General features: G+C 53.1%; 1 protein-coding gene across 1 annotated transcript in view; it reads right to left on the bottom strand.

The window, feature by feature from the left end:
* The window catches only part of LOC134948471 (torsin-1A-like), a 47,253-nt gene that overhangs the window by 11,972 nt on the left and 17,922 nt on the right, over positions 1-17,359 (bottom strand). Inside the window, exon 4 of the mRNA XM_063936462.1 lies at positions 16,153-16,280. Within this exon, the coding sequence (XP_063792532.1) occupies positions 16,153-16,280 (128 nt within the window). The remainder of the gene's footprint in view (positions 1-16,152; positions 16,281-17,359) is intronic.

Raw genomic sequence — 17,359 nt, 5'->3', positions numbered from 1 at the left:
CGAGCGAAGCGAGCCATGCGAGGGGACGCGGTGCACTAATTTGGGATCCCGGTCACTCTACGAAGAAAACGACACAAAAAAAAAAAATGAACCACACCCCTCTCAGTCACGTCCCCTAGGCCAGATCCACAAAGCGGCATGTGGGTGTCAGACATCATAATGACTGTCGACAGTTTAGGGCTTCAGTATGCTGTGTAATTGGAGTGTATGCAAAGAAAGATCTTAGTATATCTGGATCTTATTAGATCTCAATATTTATTATCAGTTATTTGATCGTAGCTGTGCTAAATTTGGCACATCTACGATCATTCACACTGACGCCCAGCACAGGGCGATGCCTTTGCACTTTCAGAGTAGCTCCCGACCAGCGCAGCTTTAGTGCGCTGGCCGGGAGCTACTCGTCGCTCCCCAGCCCGCAGCGGCTGCGTGTGACAGCCCGCACGCAGCCGCCGCGGACCGCCCCCCCAACAGTCCGGCCACGCCTGCGTTGGCCAGACCGCGCCCCCTAAACGGCGGCTTAACGACGCCATCCAGCCCCCTCCTGCCCAGCGACCGCCTCTGCCTCAGAGGTGGTCGCTAGGCAACGACAACTGCCATGCGCCGACGCACTGCAGCTCTGGCGCATTTGGCGCATTCGCAGTTCCGACCCGATCGCTGCGCTGCGAGAAACTGCAGCGAGCAATCGGGTCGAAATGACCCCCTATATTCCCTATCACATGTACACACAGACACATTTGTGCTAGGGTTAATTTTGTTGGGAGCCAATTGACCTACCAGTATATTTTTGGAGTATGGGAGGAAACCGGAGTACCCGGAGGAAACCCACGCAAGTACAAGGAGAATATACAAACTCCACACAGTTAGGGCCATGGTGGGAATTGAACCCTATCACATGTACTCACACATTCACACTAGGGTTAATTTTGTTGGGAGACAATTAACCTACCTGTATATTTTTGGATTGTGGGAGGAAGCCGGAGTACCCGGAGGAAACCCACGCAAGTACGGGGAGAATATACAAACTCCACACAGGTAGAGCCATGGTGGGAATGGAACCCATGACCTCAGTGCTGTGAGACAGTAATGCTAACCACTACGCCATCCGTACTGCCCTGTACTGTCAATAGATCAAATTCCAGACCGTACATGTTTCTCATTTCTTAAGGATCTCCTCCATCTGGAGATTCCATCCCTTGGTCTATCGATGCACCAATTGGGAAAAGGTCTTTGTGTCCTACTGTCCTTACATGTTATGGACCTCATTCCGAGCTGGAGGTAGAAGTGTCTGCAGCTTGAATGTGCATCCGTTGAATGTGCGAGGACAGGGACGCCCACTGTCACCGTCCATGCACTCTGTAGTAACCGATTAGCGCGTTCTTATACCATCGGACTCACCATCGCAACTTGCACCACCCAAATGGCACATGTTAGTACATATTTAGCATCGCTGCAGTGGGCGGCAGTGTATTTTAATACATCCCGCCCTGTATGTATTACATGCTGCAGTGTCAATTCCAACACTTTTAAGTCATTCTGGGCTGGTAAGTCTTGTTCACTAGGTAGAGTTTGAAAATAGGAGAGGTAGGAGAGGATGGCTGGGTATTATTGCTCATACTAAAGGTGATTAATGTCTTCAAACCGTGTCATAGGTCTAGACGATGAGCTGGATCCGCTGATTTCCTGATATCCTGCTGAAGAGCCCTACACACTGGCGGATTTACCGACGAGGCGCCCGACCGCCCAGCGGCGGGGAAGGGGGGAGGGGTGATGGGGGGAGTGAAGTTTCCTCACTCCCCCTGGTCACCCGGCCCCATAGCCCTGCATGCTAATATGGACAAGATTGTCCATATTGAAATGCATGTATAAATGACCCGGCACCAACGATGAACGAGTGCGCCTACACACTGAAAGATATGAATGATATCTCGAGATCGTTCATATCTATCAGTGTAATCGCTAAGTGTGTAGGGCCCATTATAGGTTTTCTCTTGTGTTTGCCATTATGCAAGTATATGACAAGTGTCAGATAACTCTCAGGATCAGCAGTTGTCACTCCAGTAGAGAGTAGAGTTTGCTGGCAGGGCTATCACTGGCCACTCCACCTGATATGGAATAGATGCAGAAATGTGTTTGGCTTTACTACCTCATTGCCAAGTCTTGATGAAGAAACTGAGTTTAGAAACTGGGGCACTGTGATTTTACCTGTGACCACATGAGGGCAGTAGAGATTCATTTCTATCTATTTAGTTTTTAAGCATCTCTTTGGGTGTGGTATGGAGGGTCGACAAGAGTTAGGTCAACAGTGTCTAGGTCGACCACTATTGGTCGACAGTAAGTAGGTCGACATGGGTTCTAGGTCTACAGGGACTCTATGTCGACATGTACTATGTCGACATGACATTAGGTCTTTTCACTTTTTGTTGGTGTCGTTTTCTTCGTAAAGTGACTGGGAACCCCAATTAGTGCACCGTGTCCCCTCGCATGCTCGAGCAAGGTGCCTCGCTCCGCTACTGCTGCGCTCGGCACAGGTTACCGTTCCCAATCGTAGTACATGTGGATCGTAAAGTATGAAAATGTTTAAAAAAAAAGAACAAAAATGTGAAAAACTTATGTCGACCGTTTGACCTGTTGACCTAGAACATGTCGACCTAGAGACCCTGTCGATCTAGAAACCCTGTTGACCTAGTTACTGTCGACCAATAGTGGTTGACCTAGACACTGTCGACCTAAGTCTTGTCGACCTAGAGACCGGATACATTCTCTTTTTATGTGGAATGATAACAGATAATTATGTTTATAACCAATATTGAGGCATATATAAGCTGATTATGGATTCCCGGCACACATATATCAGGGTAGAAGTGATGCCACTTTGCTCAGTCTCTAAGTGGCTACAGCAAGTTGGCCACCAGTATTTAGCAGGCTTTTTAACTGTGGTGGTAATCCACTGATCTATACAGTCATAAGGTGCATACACACTGAGCGCTTTTCCCCCCTGCCCAGCGATGTCAGCGGGGGTGAACGGATTTCCATAGCAGGACGATATGGAAAGCCGTTCTCTCCCGCCGCTCATCTGCTGGTAATAATAAGAATTTACTCACCGGTAATTCTGTTTCTCGTAGTCCGTAGTGGATGCTGGGAACTCCGTAAGGACCATGGGGAATAGCGGGCTCCGAAGGAGGCTGGGCACTCTAGAAAGATCTTAGACTACCTGGTGTGCACTGGCTCCTCCCACTATGACCCTCCTCCAAGCCTCAGTTAGGTACTGTGCCCGGACGAGCGTACACAATAAGGAAGGATTTTGAATCCCGGGTAAGACTCATACCAGCCACACCAATCACACCGAACAACTCGTGATATGAAACCCAGTTAACAGATGGCTCAACAATAACCCGATTTAGTTAACAATAACTATGTACAAGTATTGCAGATAGACCGCACTTGGGATGGGCGCCCAGCATCCACTACGGACTACGAGAAACAGAATTACCGGTGAGTAAATTCTTATTTTCTCTAACGTCCTAGTGGATGCTGGGAACTCCGTAAGGACCATGGGGATTATACCAAAGCTCCCAAACGGGCGGGAGAGTGCGGATGACTCTGCAGCACCGAATGAGAGAACTCCAGGTCCTCCTCAGCCAGGGTATCAAATTTATAGAATTTTGCAAACGTGTTTGCCCCTGACCAAGTAGCTGCTCGGCAAAGTTGTAAAGCCGAGACCCCTCGGGCAGCCGCCCAAGATGAGCCCACCTTCCTTGTGGAATGGGCATTGACAGATTTAGGCTGTGGCAGGCCTGCCACAGTATGTGCAAGCTGAATTGTACTACAAATCCAACGAGCAATAGTCTGCTTAGAAGCAGGAGCACCCAGCTTGTTGGGTGCATATAGGATAAACAGCGAGTCAGATTTTCTGACTCCAGCCGTCCTGGAAACATATATTTTCAGGGCCCTGACAACGTCTAGCAACTTGGAGTCCTCCAAATCCTTAGTAGCCGCAGGCACCACAATAGGCTGGTTCAGGTGAAACGCTGACACCACCTTAGGGAGAAACTGGGGACGAGTCCTCAATTCTGCCCTATCCATATGAAAAATCAGATAAGTTTTTTACATGATAAAGCCGCCAATTCTGACACTCGCCTGGCTGATGCCAGGGCCAATAACATGACCACTTTCCACGTGAGATATTTCAGATCCACGGTTTTTAGTGGCTCAAACCAATGTGATTTCAAGAAATTCAACATCACGTTGAGATCCCACGGTGCCACAGGAGGCACAAATGGGGGCTGAATATGCAGCACTCCTTTCACAAATGTCTGAACTTCAGGTACTGAAGCTAGTTCCTTTTGAAAGAAAATCGACAGAGCCGAGATCTGTACTTTAATGGAGCCTAGTTTTAGGCCCATATTCACTCCTGCTTGCAGGAAATGCAGAAATCGACCCAGTTGAAATTCCTCTGTTGGGGCCTTTTTGGCCTCGCACCATGCAACATATTTCCGCCATATGCGGTGATAATGTTTTGCCGTAACATCTTTCCTGGCTTTAATAAGCGTAGGAATGACTTCCTCCGGAATGCCCTTTTCCTTCAGGATCCGGCGTTCAACCGCCATGCCGTCAAACGCAGCCGCGGTAAGTCTTGGAACAGACAGGGGCCCTGCTGTAGCAGGTCCTGTCTGAGCGGCAGGGACCAAGGGTCCTCTGAGATCATCTCTTGAAGTTCCGGGTACCACGCTCTTCTTGGCCAATCCGGAACCACGAGAATTGTGTTTACTCCTCGCTTTCTTATTATTCTCAGTACCTTTGGTATGAGAGGTAGAGGAGGGAACACATACACTGACCGGTACACCCACGGTGTCACTAGGGCGTCCACCGCTATCGCCTGAGGGTCTCTTGACCTGGCGCAATACTTCTCTAGTTTTTTGTTTATGCGGGACGCCATCATGTCCACCTGTGGACGACCCCATTGATTTACAATCATTTGGAAGACTTCTGGATGAAGTCCCCACTCTCCCGGGTGGAGGTCGTGCCTGCTGAGAAAGTCTGCTTCCCAGTTGTCCACTCCCGGGATGAACACTGCTGACAGTGCTAGTACATGATTCTCCGCCCATCGGGAGAATTTTTGTGGCTTCTGCCATCGCCGTCCTGCTTCTTGTGCCGCCCTGTCGATTCACATGGGCGACTGCCGTGATGTTGTCTGACTGGATCAGCACCGGCTGGTGTAGGAGCAGGGATTTTGCTTGACTTAGGGCATTGTAAATGGCCCTTAGTTCCAGAATATTTATGTGAAGGGCAGTCTCCTGACTTGACCATAGTCCCTGGAAATTTCTTCCCTTTGTGACTGCCCCCCAGCCTCGTAGGCTGGCATCCGTGGTCACCAGGACCCAGTCCTGTATGCCGAATCTGCGGCCCTCCAGAAGATGAGCACTGTTCAGCCACCACAGAAGAGACACCCTGGTTCGTGGAGACAGGGTTATTAAACGATGCATCTGAAGATGCGATCCGGACCACTTGTCCAACAGGTTCCACTGAAAGATTCTGGCATGGAACCTGCCGAATGGAATTGCTTCGTAGGAAGCTACCATCTTTCCCAGGACTCGCGTGCAGTGATGCACCGATACCTGTTTTGGTTTTAGGAGGTCTCTGACTAGAGAAGACAACTCCCTGGCTTTCTCCTCCGGGAGAAACACTTTTTTCTGGGCCGTGTCCAGAATCATTCCCAGGAACATTAGACGTGTCGTGGGGACCAGCTGTGACTTTGGGATATTCAGAATCCAACCGTGCTGGCTCAGCACTTCCTGAGATAGTGCTACTCCCACTAACAACTGTTCCTTGGATCGTGCCTTTATTAGGAGATCGTCCAAGTATGGGATAATTAAAACTCCCTTTTTTCGAAGGAGTATCATCATTTCCGCCATAACCTTGGTAAATACCCTCGGTGCCGTGGAGAGTCCAAACGGCAGCGTCTGGAATTGGTAATGGCAATCCTGTACCACAAATCTGAGGTACTCCTGGTGAGAATTGTAAATGGGGACATGTAGGTAAGCATCCTTGATGTCCAGGGATACCATGTAATCCCCCTCGGCCAGGCTTGCAATAACCGCCCTGAGCGATTCCATCTTGAACTTGAATTTTTTTATGTATGTGTTCAAGGACTTCAAATTTAGAATGGGTCTCACCGAACCGTCCGGTTTCGGTACCACAAATAGTGTGGAATAGTAACCCCGGCCTTGTTGGAGTAGGGGTACCTTGATTATCACCTGCTGGGAATACAGCTTGTGAATTGCCGCTAGCACTGCCTCCCTGTCTGAGGGAGCAATCGGCAAGGCGGATTTTAGGAAACGGCGGGGTGGAATCGCCTCGAATTCCAGCCTGTATCCTTGAGATACTATTTGAAGGATCCAGGGATCCACCTGTGAGCGAACCCACTGATCGCTGAAATTCCTGAGGCGGGCCCCCACCGTACCCGGCTCCGCTTGTGAAGCCCCACCGTCATGCGGCGGACTTGGAAGAGGAAGCGGGGGAGGACTTTTGTTCCTGGGAACCTGCTGTTTGCTGCAGCCTTTTTCCCCTGCCTCTGCCTCTTGACAGAAAAGACCCTCCTTTTCCCCGCTTATTTTTCTGGGATCGAAAGGACTGAACCTGATAAAATGGCGCCTTCTTAGGCTGCGAGGGGACATGGGGTAAAAATGCTGACTTCCCAGACGTTGCTGTGGAAACTAGGTCGGAGAGACCATCCCCAAATAATTCCTCCCCTTTATAAGGCAAAACTTCCATGTGCCTTTTGGAATCTGCATCTCCAGTCCACTGGCGAGTCCATAAGCATCTCCTAGCAGAGATAGATAGTGCACTTACTTTAGATGCCAGCCGGCAGATTTCCCTCTGTGCATCTCTCATGTATAAGACTGAGTCTTTTATATGGTCAATTGTTAACAGGATCGTGTCTCTGTCTAGTGTGTCAATATTTTCTGACAGGTTATCTCACCATGCAGCGGCAGCACTGCACATCCAAGCTGACGCAATTGCTGGTCTGAGTATAATGCCTGAGTGTGTATATACAGACTTCAGGATCGCCTCCTGCCTTCTATCAGCAGGTTCCTTAAGGGCGGCCGTATCCTGGGACGGTAGTGCCACCTTTTTTGACAAACGTGTGAGCGCTTTATCCACCCTCGGGGGTGTTTCCCAACGTAACCTATCCTCTGGCGGGAAAGGGAACGCCATTAGTAATTTCTTAGGAATCACCAATTTCTTATCAGGGGAAGCCCACGCTTCTTCACACACTTCATTTAATTCATCTGACGGGGGAAAAACTACAGGTAGTTTTTTCTCCCCAAACATAATACCCTTTTTTGTGGTACCTGGATGTAAATCAGAAATATTTAACACCTCTTTCATTGCCTCAATCATGCAGCGAATGGCCTTAACGGGCATTAAATTTGACTCATCGTCATCGACACTGGCGTCAGTATCCGTGTCGACATCTACTTGTGCCACCTGAGATAACGGGCGTTTTAGAGCCCCTGATGACTTTTGAGACCCTTGGACCGGCACGAGCTGAAGACTCGGCTGTCCCACAGTCGGCATGTCGGCAAATTTTTTATGTAAGGAGTCTATACGTGCACTCATTTCTTGCCATAATACCATCCACTCAGGTGTCTGCCCCGCAGGGGGTGACATCTCTGCTAAAGGCATCTGCTCCCCCTCCACATCATTATCCTCCTCAAACATGTCGACACAGCCGTACCGACACACTCCACACACACAGGGAATGCTCAAATAGAGGACAGGACCCACAAAAGCCCTTTGGGGGGACAGAGTAAGAGTATGCCAGCACACACCAGAGCGCTATATATATACAGGGACTAACTGAGTTATGTCCCTAATAGCTGCTTATACTGTATACAATGCCAATTTAGTGCCCCCCCTCTCTTTTTCCCTCTTACTGTATTGTAGAAATGCAGGGAAGAGCCAGGGAGCTTCCTTCCAGCCGAGCTGTGAGGGAAAAATGGCGCCAGTGTGCTGAGGAGATAGACTCCGCCCCTTTTTCGCGGCCTATTCTCCCGCTTATTTTGGGATTCTGGCAGGGGTATTTACCTCATATATAGCCCCAGGGGCTATATATTGAGGTATTTTAGCCAGCCAAGGTGTTTTTATTGCTGCCTCAGAGCGCCCCCCCCCCAGCGCTCTGCACCCTCAGTGACCGGAGTGTGAAGTGTGTATGAGGAGCAATGGCGCACAGCTGCAGTGCTGTGCGCTACCTTGGTGAAGACAGGACGTCTTCATGCCGCCGATTTTCCGGACCATCTTCCTGCTTCTGGCTCTGTAAGGGGGACGGCTGCGCTGCTCCGGGACCGAACATCAAGGCTGGGACTGCGGTCGATCCCTCTGGAGCTAATGGTGTCCAGTAGCCTAAGAAGCCCAATCCGGCTGCAAGCAGGCGAGTTCGCTTCTTCTCCCCTTAGTCCCTCGCTGCAGTGAGCCTGTTGCCAGCAGGTCTCACTGAAAAAAACAAATTCTAAGACTATAACTTTCTAAGAGCTCAGGAGAGCCCCTAGTGTGCATCCAACCTCGGCCGGGCACGAAATCTAACTGAGGCTTGGAGGAGGGTCGTAGTGGGAGGAGCCAGTGCACACCAGGTAGTCTAAGATCTTTCTAGAGTGCCCAGCCTCCTTCGGAGCCCGCTATTCCCCATGGTCCTTACGGAGTTCCCAGCATCCACTAGGACGTTAGAGAAACTAGTAGATGAATGGCGGACGCCGGCGATGTAGCGGGGGCACGCATCATCGCTCATCACCGGGGCATACACACTGGGCAGTTTTGAGCTGAAATCAGCTCAACACACCAACAGTGATCTGCTTTCAGCTCAAAATCACCCAGTGTGTATGGGCCTATAGACTTAAGATAGTGTAGAAGCTTAAGGGCTCATTTATCAATGAGTGATAAATTTCACTCTGAGTGATAAATTGCACCAGCCAATCAGCTCCTAACTGTCATTTTTCAAACACAGTCTGTAACATGGCAGTTAGGAGCTGATTGGCTGGTGCAATTTATCACTCACAGTGAAATTTATCACTCATTGATAAATTAGCCTATTAATATGAAGTTCATCTCTGTGATGCAGGTGTTATTGTTATCCATTGGTAGGATATTATGGGGATGGGAAAGGCTGTGGAAGGCTGTAGAGAATGTGTGTCAGGAGTTGGGAACCCACATACTGTGGTATACAGTATTGGGGTGATTGTGCAGGACTACCTGTAGAACACACAGATCAGGCAGACTGCAGTCTGGGCCAGTACAGCCATACATACTACGTGCGGTGACTATTTTCTGTGTGCATACCTCTCCCTGCTGCGGCTCTAGTGAAGATACTCCCACAATGTGCCAAGTTGTAAGCGTAGTGTTACCTTCTGGCATGCGCGTTCCCATGGTGCAGGAGTTCAGTGGTAAATTTACTTGCAAGTAGATTATATATATATATATATATATATAGTTCTGGCACATTCCCTTATACCAGGGGTAGGGAACCTTCGGCCCGCGGGCCGTATAAGGCCCGCGAAGCCGTTTGGTCCAGCCCGGCGGCAGCGTGTCTCAGCTGTCACCACACGGAGGAGAGCGCGGCTATTGTCGGGCGGCGGCGTGTAGGACTTGAAACCAGCCGCCGGTTCGTGAGCCAATCAGAGCTCGCGGACCGGCAGCCAATCAGGAGCCGCAGCTGCCGGTCCGCGAGCTCTGATTGGCTCTCGAACCGGCGGCTGGTTTCAAGTCTTACACGCCGCCGCCCAACATAGCCGCGCTCTCCTCCGTGTCCCCGCCGAAAGGAGCGGTAAGCAGGACGGGGACGGGGGGGGGGGGGGGCATCTATATATCTGGCACTGTGGGGGGGCATCTGTATACCTGGCACTGTGAGGGACATTTGTATACCTGGCACTGCGGGGGCATCTGTATACCTGGCACTGTGGGGGCATCTGTATACCTGGCACTGTGTGGACATCTGTATACCTGGCACTGTGGGGGCATTTGTATATCTGGCACTGTGGGGGCATTTGTATACCTGGCACTGTGGAGACATCTGTATACCTGGCACTGTGAGGGGCATTTGTATACCTGGCACTGTGGGGACATCTGTATACCTGGCACTGTGGGGACATCTGTATACCTGGCACTGTGAGGGGCATCTGTATACCTGGTACTGTGGGTACATCTGTATACATGGCACTGTGGGGACATCTGTATACCTGGCACTGTGAGGGGCATTTGTATACCTGGCACTGTGGGGGCATCTGTATACCTGGCACTGTGTGGACATCTGTATACCTGGCACTGTGGGGGCATTTGTATACCTGGCACTGTGGGGGCATTTGTATACCTGGCACTGTGGAGGCATCTGTATACCTGGCACTGTGAGGGGCATTTGTATACCTGGCACTGTGGGGGCATTTGTATACCTGGCACTGTGGGGGCATTTGTATACCTGGCACTGTGGGGGCAATTGTGGATCTGGCACTGCACTATTGGGGGCATATGTGTATCACGTCCCATTTTAACTGGCCACACCCATTTTTTGGGCGCGCGCGGGGGCAGACTTGTATGGCGCCCGAAGGATTTTATAAATATCCAAATGGCCCTCGGTAGAAAAAAGGTTCCCCACCCCTGCCTTATACTTTCTAATTGTGAACAAAGCAGTAATAGAACAACACAATAATAGAACAGGACTGGCTAATCTTTGCTGTAAAACATTCTTTGAAAATAATAAAATGTGAAAAACTATAAAAACAAGACAGGGTAATGACAGGCAGAGAGGTCAGAAGGCCCTGCTCACATCTAAGGGAATAGGAATTTGATACATGTGAGTCTTCCAGATAAGCAGGGCCCTCTAACCTCTCAGTCCGGACTCTCGGGCTATTGGTGGTTGAGGAGACTTGCAGTGTTGGACGGTATCCGTTCACATGGTCGACCATGTTATGGTCGACAGTCATTAGGTCGACCACTATTGGTCGACATGGACATGGTCGACATGGACACATGGTCGACACGTGAAAATGGTCGACACATGAAAGGTCGACACATGAAAAGGTCGACATGATTTTTTTTTACTTTTTTTTCTTTTGGGGAACTTTTCCATACTTTACGATCCACGTGGACTACGATTGGAACGGTAATCTGTGCCAAGCGAAGCGGTAGCGGAGCGAAGGCACCATGCCCGAAGCATGGCGAGCGAAGCGAGCCATGTGAGGGGACGCGGTGCACTAATTGGGGTTCCCAGTCACTTTACGCAGAAAACGACACCAAAAAAAGTTAAAAAACTCATGTCGACCTTTTCATGTGTCGACCTTTCATGTGTCGACGATTTTCATGTGTCGATCATGTGTCCATGTCGATCATGTCAATGTCGACCAATAGTGGTCGACCTAATGACTGTCGACCATAACATGGTCGACCATTCATACCGGAACCGTGTTGGACTGGGACATAAAGGGCCAGCCGGGTTAATGCAGTGGTAGGGGCCCATGTTTAGGGATATGGCCAGTCTCCAGAAGGGGTGTGGCCAGCTACCACATTGGTTTGCCTAAGCATTAGAGAGTGCATGGGCTGGACCTCTTGATCTCCTATATATTTGCCCAAGTCTGTGACTCTGTGCTGGCCGTAACGCTGGGCGGAGTCACAGGCACAGATCTGGCCAGGAACAGTCCCCTCCCTCTCTCCGCCCAGTCCCCTCCCGATCTCCGCCCAGTCCCCTGTCTCCCTTCTCCCCGTACTGCCCCTGGTGAGTGGTGACACCGCAGCCGCTGACTGTGAGCGGAACTCGCATTACCCGCCTCACAGTCTTGCGGCTGGCACTGAGTCAGGGAGACATGCTGAACAGTAACTCGCCCCCCCCCCCCCTCCCTCCCGCCCGCGGCAACCACCCGCATCTGCCCCCCTCCCGCGGCACTCCTGTCCCCTCCCCCTCCCGCAGCACCAACATCCGCAGCACTCCCGCCCAGAGTCTTCACTTTTATAACACCCGCTGCGGTCGCGGGCGAAAAGGGGGCGTGGCTTCGCGGAAGGGGGCGTGGCTTCGCGTCCCGACCCCCGTTTTCCGCACTTTGTGGTTCGGGGGACACTGCTGAATCTGCAGTGCTGGCTTCTGCGCTGTGACAGGAGCCGGCACTTTGGTGTCACCCCTCAGAGGGTAACACCCGGGTGCGGGCCGCATTCCCCGCACCCACGTTGTGGCGCCACTGCTCCTGCCCCCTCCCCCACCCGTAGCACAAACACCCACCGTCTTCACCCACCACCCGCGGCACTCCTGTCCCCTCCCCCACCCAGAGCACAAACACCCACGCAACCCACCAGCGGAACTCCCGCCACCTCCCCCACCCGTAGCACCAACACCCGCGGTAACCAACCGCATTCGCCCCCCACCCGCTGCACTCCCACCCTCTCCCCTACCCGCAGCACCAACACCCGCGCCACCTACCCGCAGTACCCACCACATCCACCCACCACCCGTGGCACTCCCCCCCCCCTCCCCCACCCGCTGCACCAACACGCGCACCACCAGCGGCACTCCCGTCCCCTCCCCCACCCAGAGCACAAACACCCGCGCCACCCACCCGCGGAACTCCCGCCCCCTCCCCCAACCCGTAGCACCAACACCCGCGGCAACCAACCGCATTCGCACCCCACCCGCGGCACTCCCACCCTCTCCCCCACCCGCAGCACCAACACCCGCGGCACCCACCGCATCCACCCACCACCCGTGGCACTCCCCCCCCTCCCCCACCCGCTGCACCAACACCCGCGGCACTCCCGTCCCCTCCCCCACCAAGAGCACAAACACCCGCGCCACCCACCCGCAGAACTCCCGCCCCCTCCCCCAACCCGTAGCACCAACACCCGCGGCAACCAACCGCATTCGCCCCCCACCCGCGGCACTCCCACCCTCTCCCCCACCCGCAGCACCAACACCCGCGGCACCCACCGCATCCACCCACCACCCGTGGCACTCCCCCCCCTCCCCCACCCGCAGCACCAACACTCGCACCACCCACGGCACTCCCGTCCCCTTCCCCACCCAGAGCACAAACACCCGCGCCACCCACCCGCGGAACTCCCGCCCCCAACCCGTAGCACCAACACCCGTGGTAACCAACCGCATTCGCCCCCCCACCCGCTGCACTCCCACCCTCTCCCCCACCCGCAGCACCAACACCCGCGCCACCTACCCGCAGCACCCACCGCATCCACCCACCACCCGTGGCACTCCACCCCCTCCCCCACCCGCAGCACCAACACCCGCGGCACCCACCGCATCCACCCACCACCCGTGGCACTCCCCCCCTCCCCCACCCGCTGCACCAACACGCGCACCACCCGCAGCACTCCCGTCCCCTCCCCCACCCAGAGCACAAACATCCGCGCCACCCATCCGCGGAACTCCCGCCCCCAACCCGTAGCACCAACACCCGCGGCAACCAACCGCATTCGCACCCCACCCGCGGCACTCCCACCCTCTCCCCCACCCGCAGCACCAACACCCGCGGCACCCACCGCATCCACCCACCACCCGTGGCACTCCACCCCCTCCCCCACCCGCAGCACCAACACCCGCGGCACCCACCGCATCCACCCACCACCCGTGGCACCCCTCCCCCACCCGCTGCACCAACACCCGCGGCACTCCCGTCCCCTCCCCCACCCAGAGCACAAACACCCGCGCCACCCACCCGCGGAACTCCCGCCCCCAACCCGTAGCACCAACACCCGTGGCAGCCAACCACATTCGCCCCCCACCCGCGGCACTCCCACCCTCTCCCCCACCCGCAGCACCAACACCCGCGGCACCCACCGCATCCACCCGTGGCACTCCTTCTCCCCCACCCACAGCACCAACACCCGTGGCACTCTGCCCCCTCCCCCACCCACAGCACCAACACCCACTGCCCCCCCCTGCGGCACCCAACGCATCCCCCACATCCGCTTCCACCCGCGGCACTCCCGCCCCCACCCGTAGCTCCCACACCTGCAGCACCCCTCCCCCATACCCACCTCTCCCCCCCGCTGCACCCTTCACCCAACTTGCACCACCACCGCATCTGCCCCTCCTGCACCCCCCCCTCCCCCACCCGCACACCCCCCCCCCCCAACCCTCGGAACCCCAGCAGCTGCCTCCCACCACCCAACTGCACCACCACTGCTCCAGCCCCCACCCATGGCACCACGCCCCCACCCCCAGCACCCCCCCTCCCCCATCCACGGCACTCCCACACCAGCTTCTCCCACACCCACATCACCCCTGCTCCCAACCCCCCACCCATGGCACCCCCGCCCCTCTCCTACGCACAGCACCCCTGCTCCCGCACCCCCACCCCTCCCCTACCTGTAGCACCCGCCCCTGCAACCGTGGCACCCTCAAACCCACCACACCGGCAAACCGCCCCCTCCACCCGTGGCACCCCCCTACTCCACCCCCATACCCACCTCTCCCCCACTACACCCCTGCATCCTCCACTCCACCCGCACCACCACCGCATCTGCCCCTCCTGCACCCACCCCTCTCCCATCCGCCACACCCCTGCTCCTGCACCCCCTCCCCCACCCACGCCACACCCCCAACCCTCAGAACCCCCGCAGCCACCTTCCACCCCCCATCCGCACCACCACTGCCCTCCCACACCTGTCCCCCACCCATGGCACAACGCCCCCACGCCCAGAACCCCCCCCTCCCCTACCCACGGCACTCCCACACCAGCTTCTCCCACAGCCCTCCCAAAGCCACGTCACCCCTGCTCCCAACTCCCCACCCATGGCACCCTGACCCTCCACTACGCACAGCACCCCTGCTCCCGCACCCCCACCCCTCCCCTACCTGCAGCACCACCCCCACCCGCCCCTGCAACCAAAGCACCCTCACACCCACCCACCCCCAACCGCACCACCCCGGCTAACTGCCCCCTCCCCCACCCGCGGCAAAGCCGTGCAGAGGTTAACGGGGCGAAGCCCCTAACGACGGTGTGAAGAGCGCCCGTAGGGCGCGATGAATCGCCTAGTAAATATATATATATAGTAAATACAGCTAGCGCATGCATGATAATGTACCAGATTAATAACAGCAATGTACTGTACAAAATACAGCATAGTCCTGTGCACTATAAGGTAATATGTATAATGTATAAGTCAAGAACACAGTCTGGAACCTGCGTGGGACCAAAAAGAAAGCAAACTTAGTCAACATCGATTGGAAATGGGGGGTCAATGACCTTTTATATGGTGGGCCATATAAAGGAGATCAGAGCACTATGCTTGAGCACCCGACAGTAATGAGGTTTTGGGGGAGGCACTGCGCAGGGCCTAATTCATGTTTATACGCAATGCCGATGTTTTTGCAACGGAGTAATTACCAGCAGACTGCACACTTTGCGATTGTGCGCGCAGTGAGGATTTCCATCACAGAGTGATTCACAGGAAGTGACCATGTGAGTGAGTTAATGGGAAGTGGCGACAAAAACGCAGGTGTATCATGGTCGTTTTTGGGGCATGTATCTGCCTTCATCTGCGATCATGAACATAGAGAAACATGGCGCCAGAGTCGCTAGTACTGCCCCAGTCTGCGTAGCCATAGGACAACCCTTACAGTCGATGTTCCTCATTCTTGCATATAGGCTGAGAATGAGTACGCAGTTGCGAATGAGTTTGCGGCGGTTCCGGTGGGCATCTCTTTTTATTTCAGGGCGTTAGCTTCACTTACTAACGTTAGCCATTCCGTAGCCTAGAAAATCGCACTTGCTTTAGCACGGATGTACAAACATGAATTAGGTCCAGTATCTCTTCTCTTATAAGGTAGCAATGTCTCCTGGTTGTCCTAGGATTTTCCATTTGTTCTACTGGAGAATGGACAATGCTTATTTTTATAATGAGTCTTGAGGATCATATTGGACAAAGTAAGTGCAACTACAGTAGTTGTCCTTATTTGTTTCAATTTATTTAGCGTCTGAATTCCCACCTTAGTCTACTTTCTGTGATCAACAAGCAAAATCATATTGCTGCTGTTCAGGATTGTCCTTTGGGTAAATGCTGTGCCCACTGAAATTCAAATCGCATTTCCCAGACGCCTGTTCTTATCCAAAGTTAAAATCAATGGTTTACTTTTACTGATAGCACAATATGGCAACTTACTGTTCAAGTTGTTGTAAAGTTCTAGAGAGAGCCCAGATTCCAGATCCTGCAACTTTATCTCTTCCCTTTCTTTCCCTGTTTTCCAATATTCCATCGCCTTTTTATTTATCAGATTGCCATCTTGATTGCTGAAACCAGAAGAAAAACTATAGATTAGACTGATATGAAACAGGACCAGATATATAATATATATTCATATGTATATAACAAATTCTCAGTACAAAATGAACCCGTCCCCATCTCATCATCATTCTTCATTGAGGGGTCTATTCATGAAGCAGTGAAAAGAGTGGAGAAGCGAGCCTGTGGAGAAGTTGCCCATGGCAACCAATCAGCTGCTCCGTACAATTGTAAAGTATGCAAATTATAAATGTTACTTCAATGCTGATTGGTTGCCATGGGCTACTTCTCCACTGGCTCACTTCTCCACACTTTTCACTGCTTCATGAATAGACCCTTAAAACTCATCCTGCAATAATCATTAATTCTTCATGCTCCATCATTAGCCCTTTTTTTTAATCATCAGTCTCCATTAAACCCTTGTATTATCTGGCTGACCAGAATCATCTGCCTGACCTCTCACCCTCCATAGAAGAACTGACCACACATCAGTCCCTCTGAGTATTTCCATGCTGAGTCTCCCTCATGCTGCTGTTTCAACACATAGGAAATGATCACCCCATCTGAGCAAGTGTAAATTGGGAGCTCCAGGATGTCAGGCCAGGCCAACAGTGCCCTGGGTTGGGAATTAGATACCAGTGTTCAAGGTTAGAGGAGAGGGTGCATTATGTTGATATGTGTATACTATTCTGGGTGGGATGTACTAAAAGAAAAATGCGGCCAAAAATCCCCAAACTATCGTTTTCTGGGTATTGGCCACATTCTCCGTATGTACAAAGCTCCGGAATGTGATTCTTTCTGGGGCTTGGACCCGGTGGCCATTTATAGATGGTGTTGCCCAATAGAAGCCTATGGTCTTCTTTTCTGCATTTTCCTTTGAGAGGGATCAATTGAGTCCCTCCCAGTGTCCTATGCATTCTGTGCGTGTGTAGAGATGTATCACAGGGCACACCAGAGCGGCAGTATGCAGGGGATTTGTATCCCCTGCAGTTCCAGGCCGTAGACAGCGCTGGGGCACCTTGTCTGTCCCCAGCGCTGGCTGTACAGTGGTGGCGGGTGTCAGGTGCCGGGACCGTGCATTGGTTCC

Source organism: Pseudophryne corroboree, chromosome 8 (assembly GCF_028390025.1).
Source record: "Pseudophryne corroboree isolate aPseCor3 chromosome 8, aPseCor3.hap2, whole genome shotgun sequence".
NCBI classification, from domain to species: Eukaryota; Metazoa; Chordata; class Amphibia; order Anura; family Myobatrachidae; genus Pseudophryne; species Pseudophryne corroboree.
The sequence above is the reverse complement of the archived record's forward strand: the minus strand, read 5'-3'. Positions and strand labels throughout refer to the sequence as shown.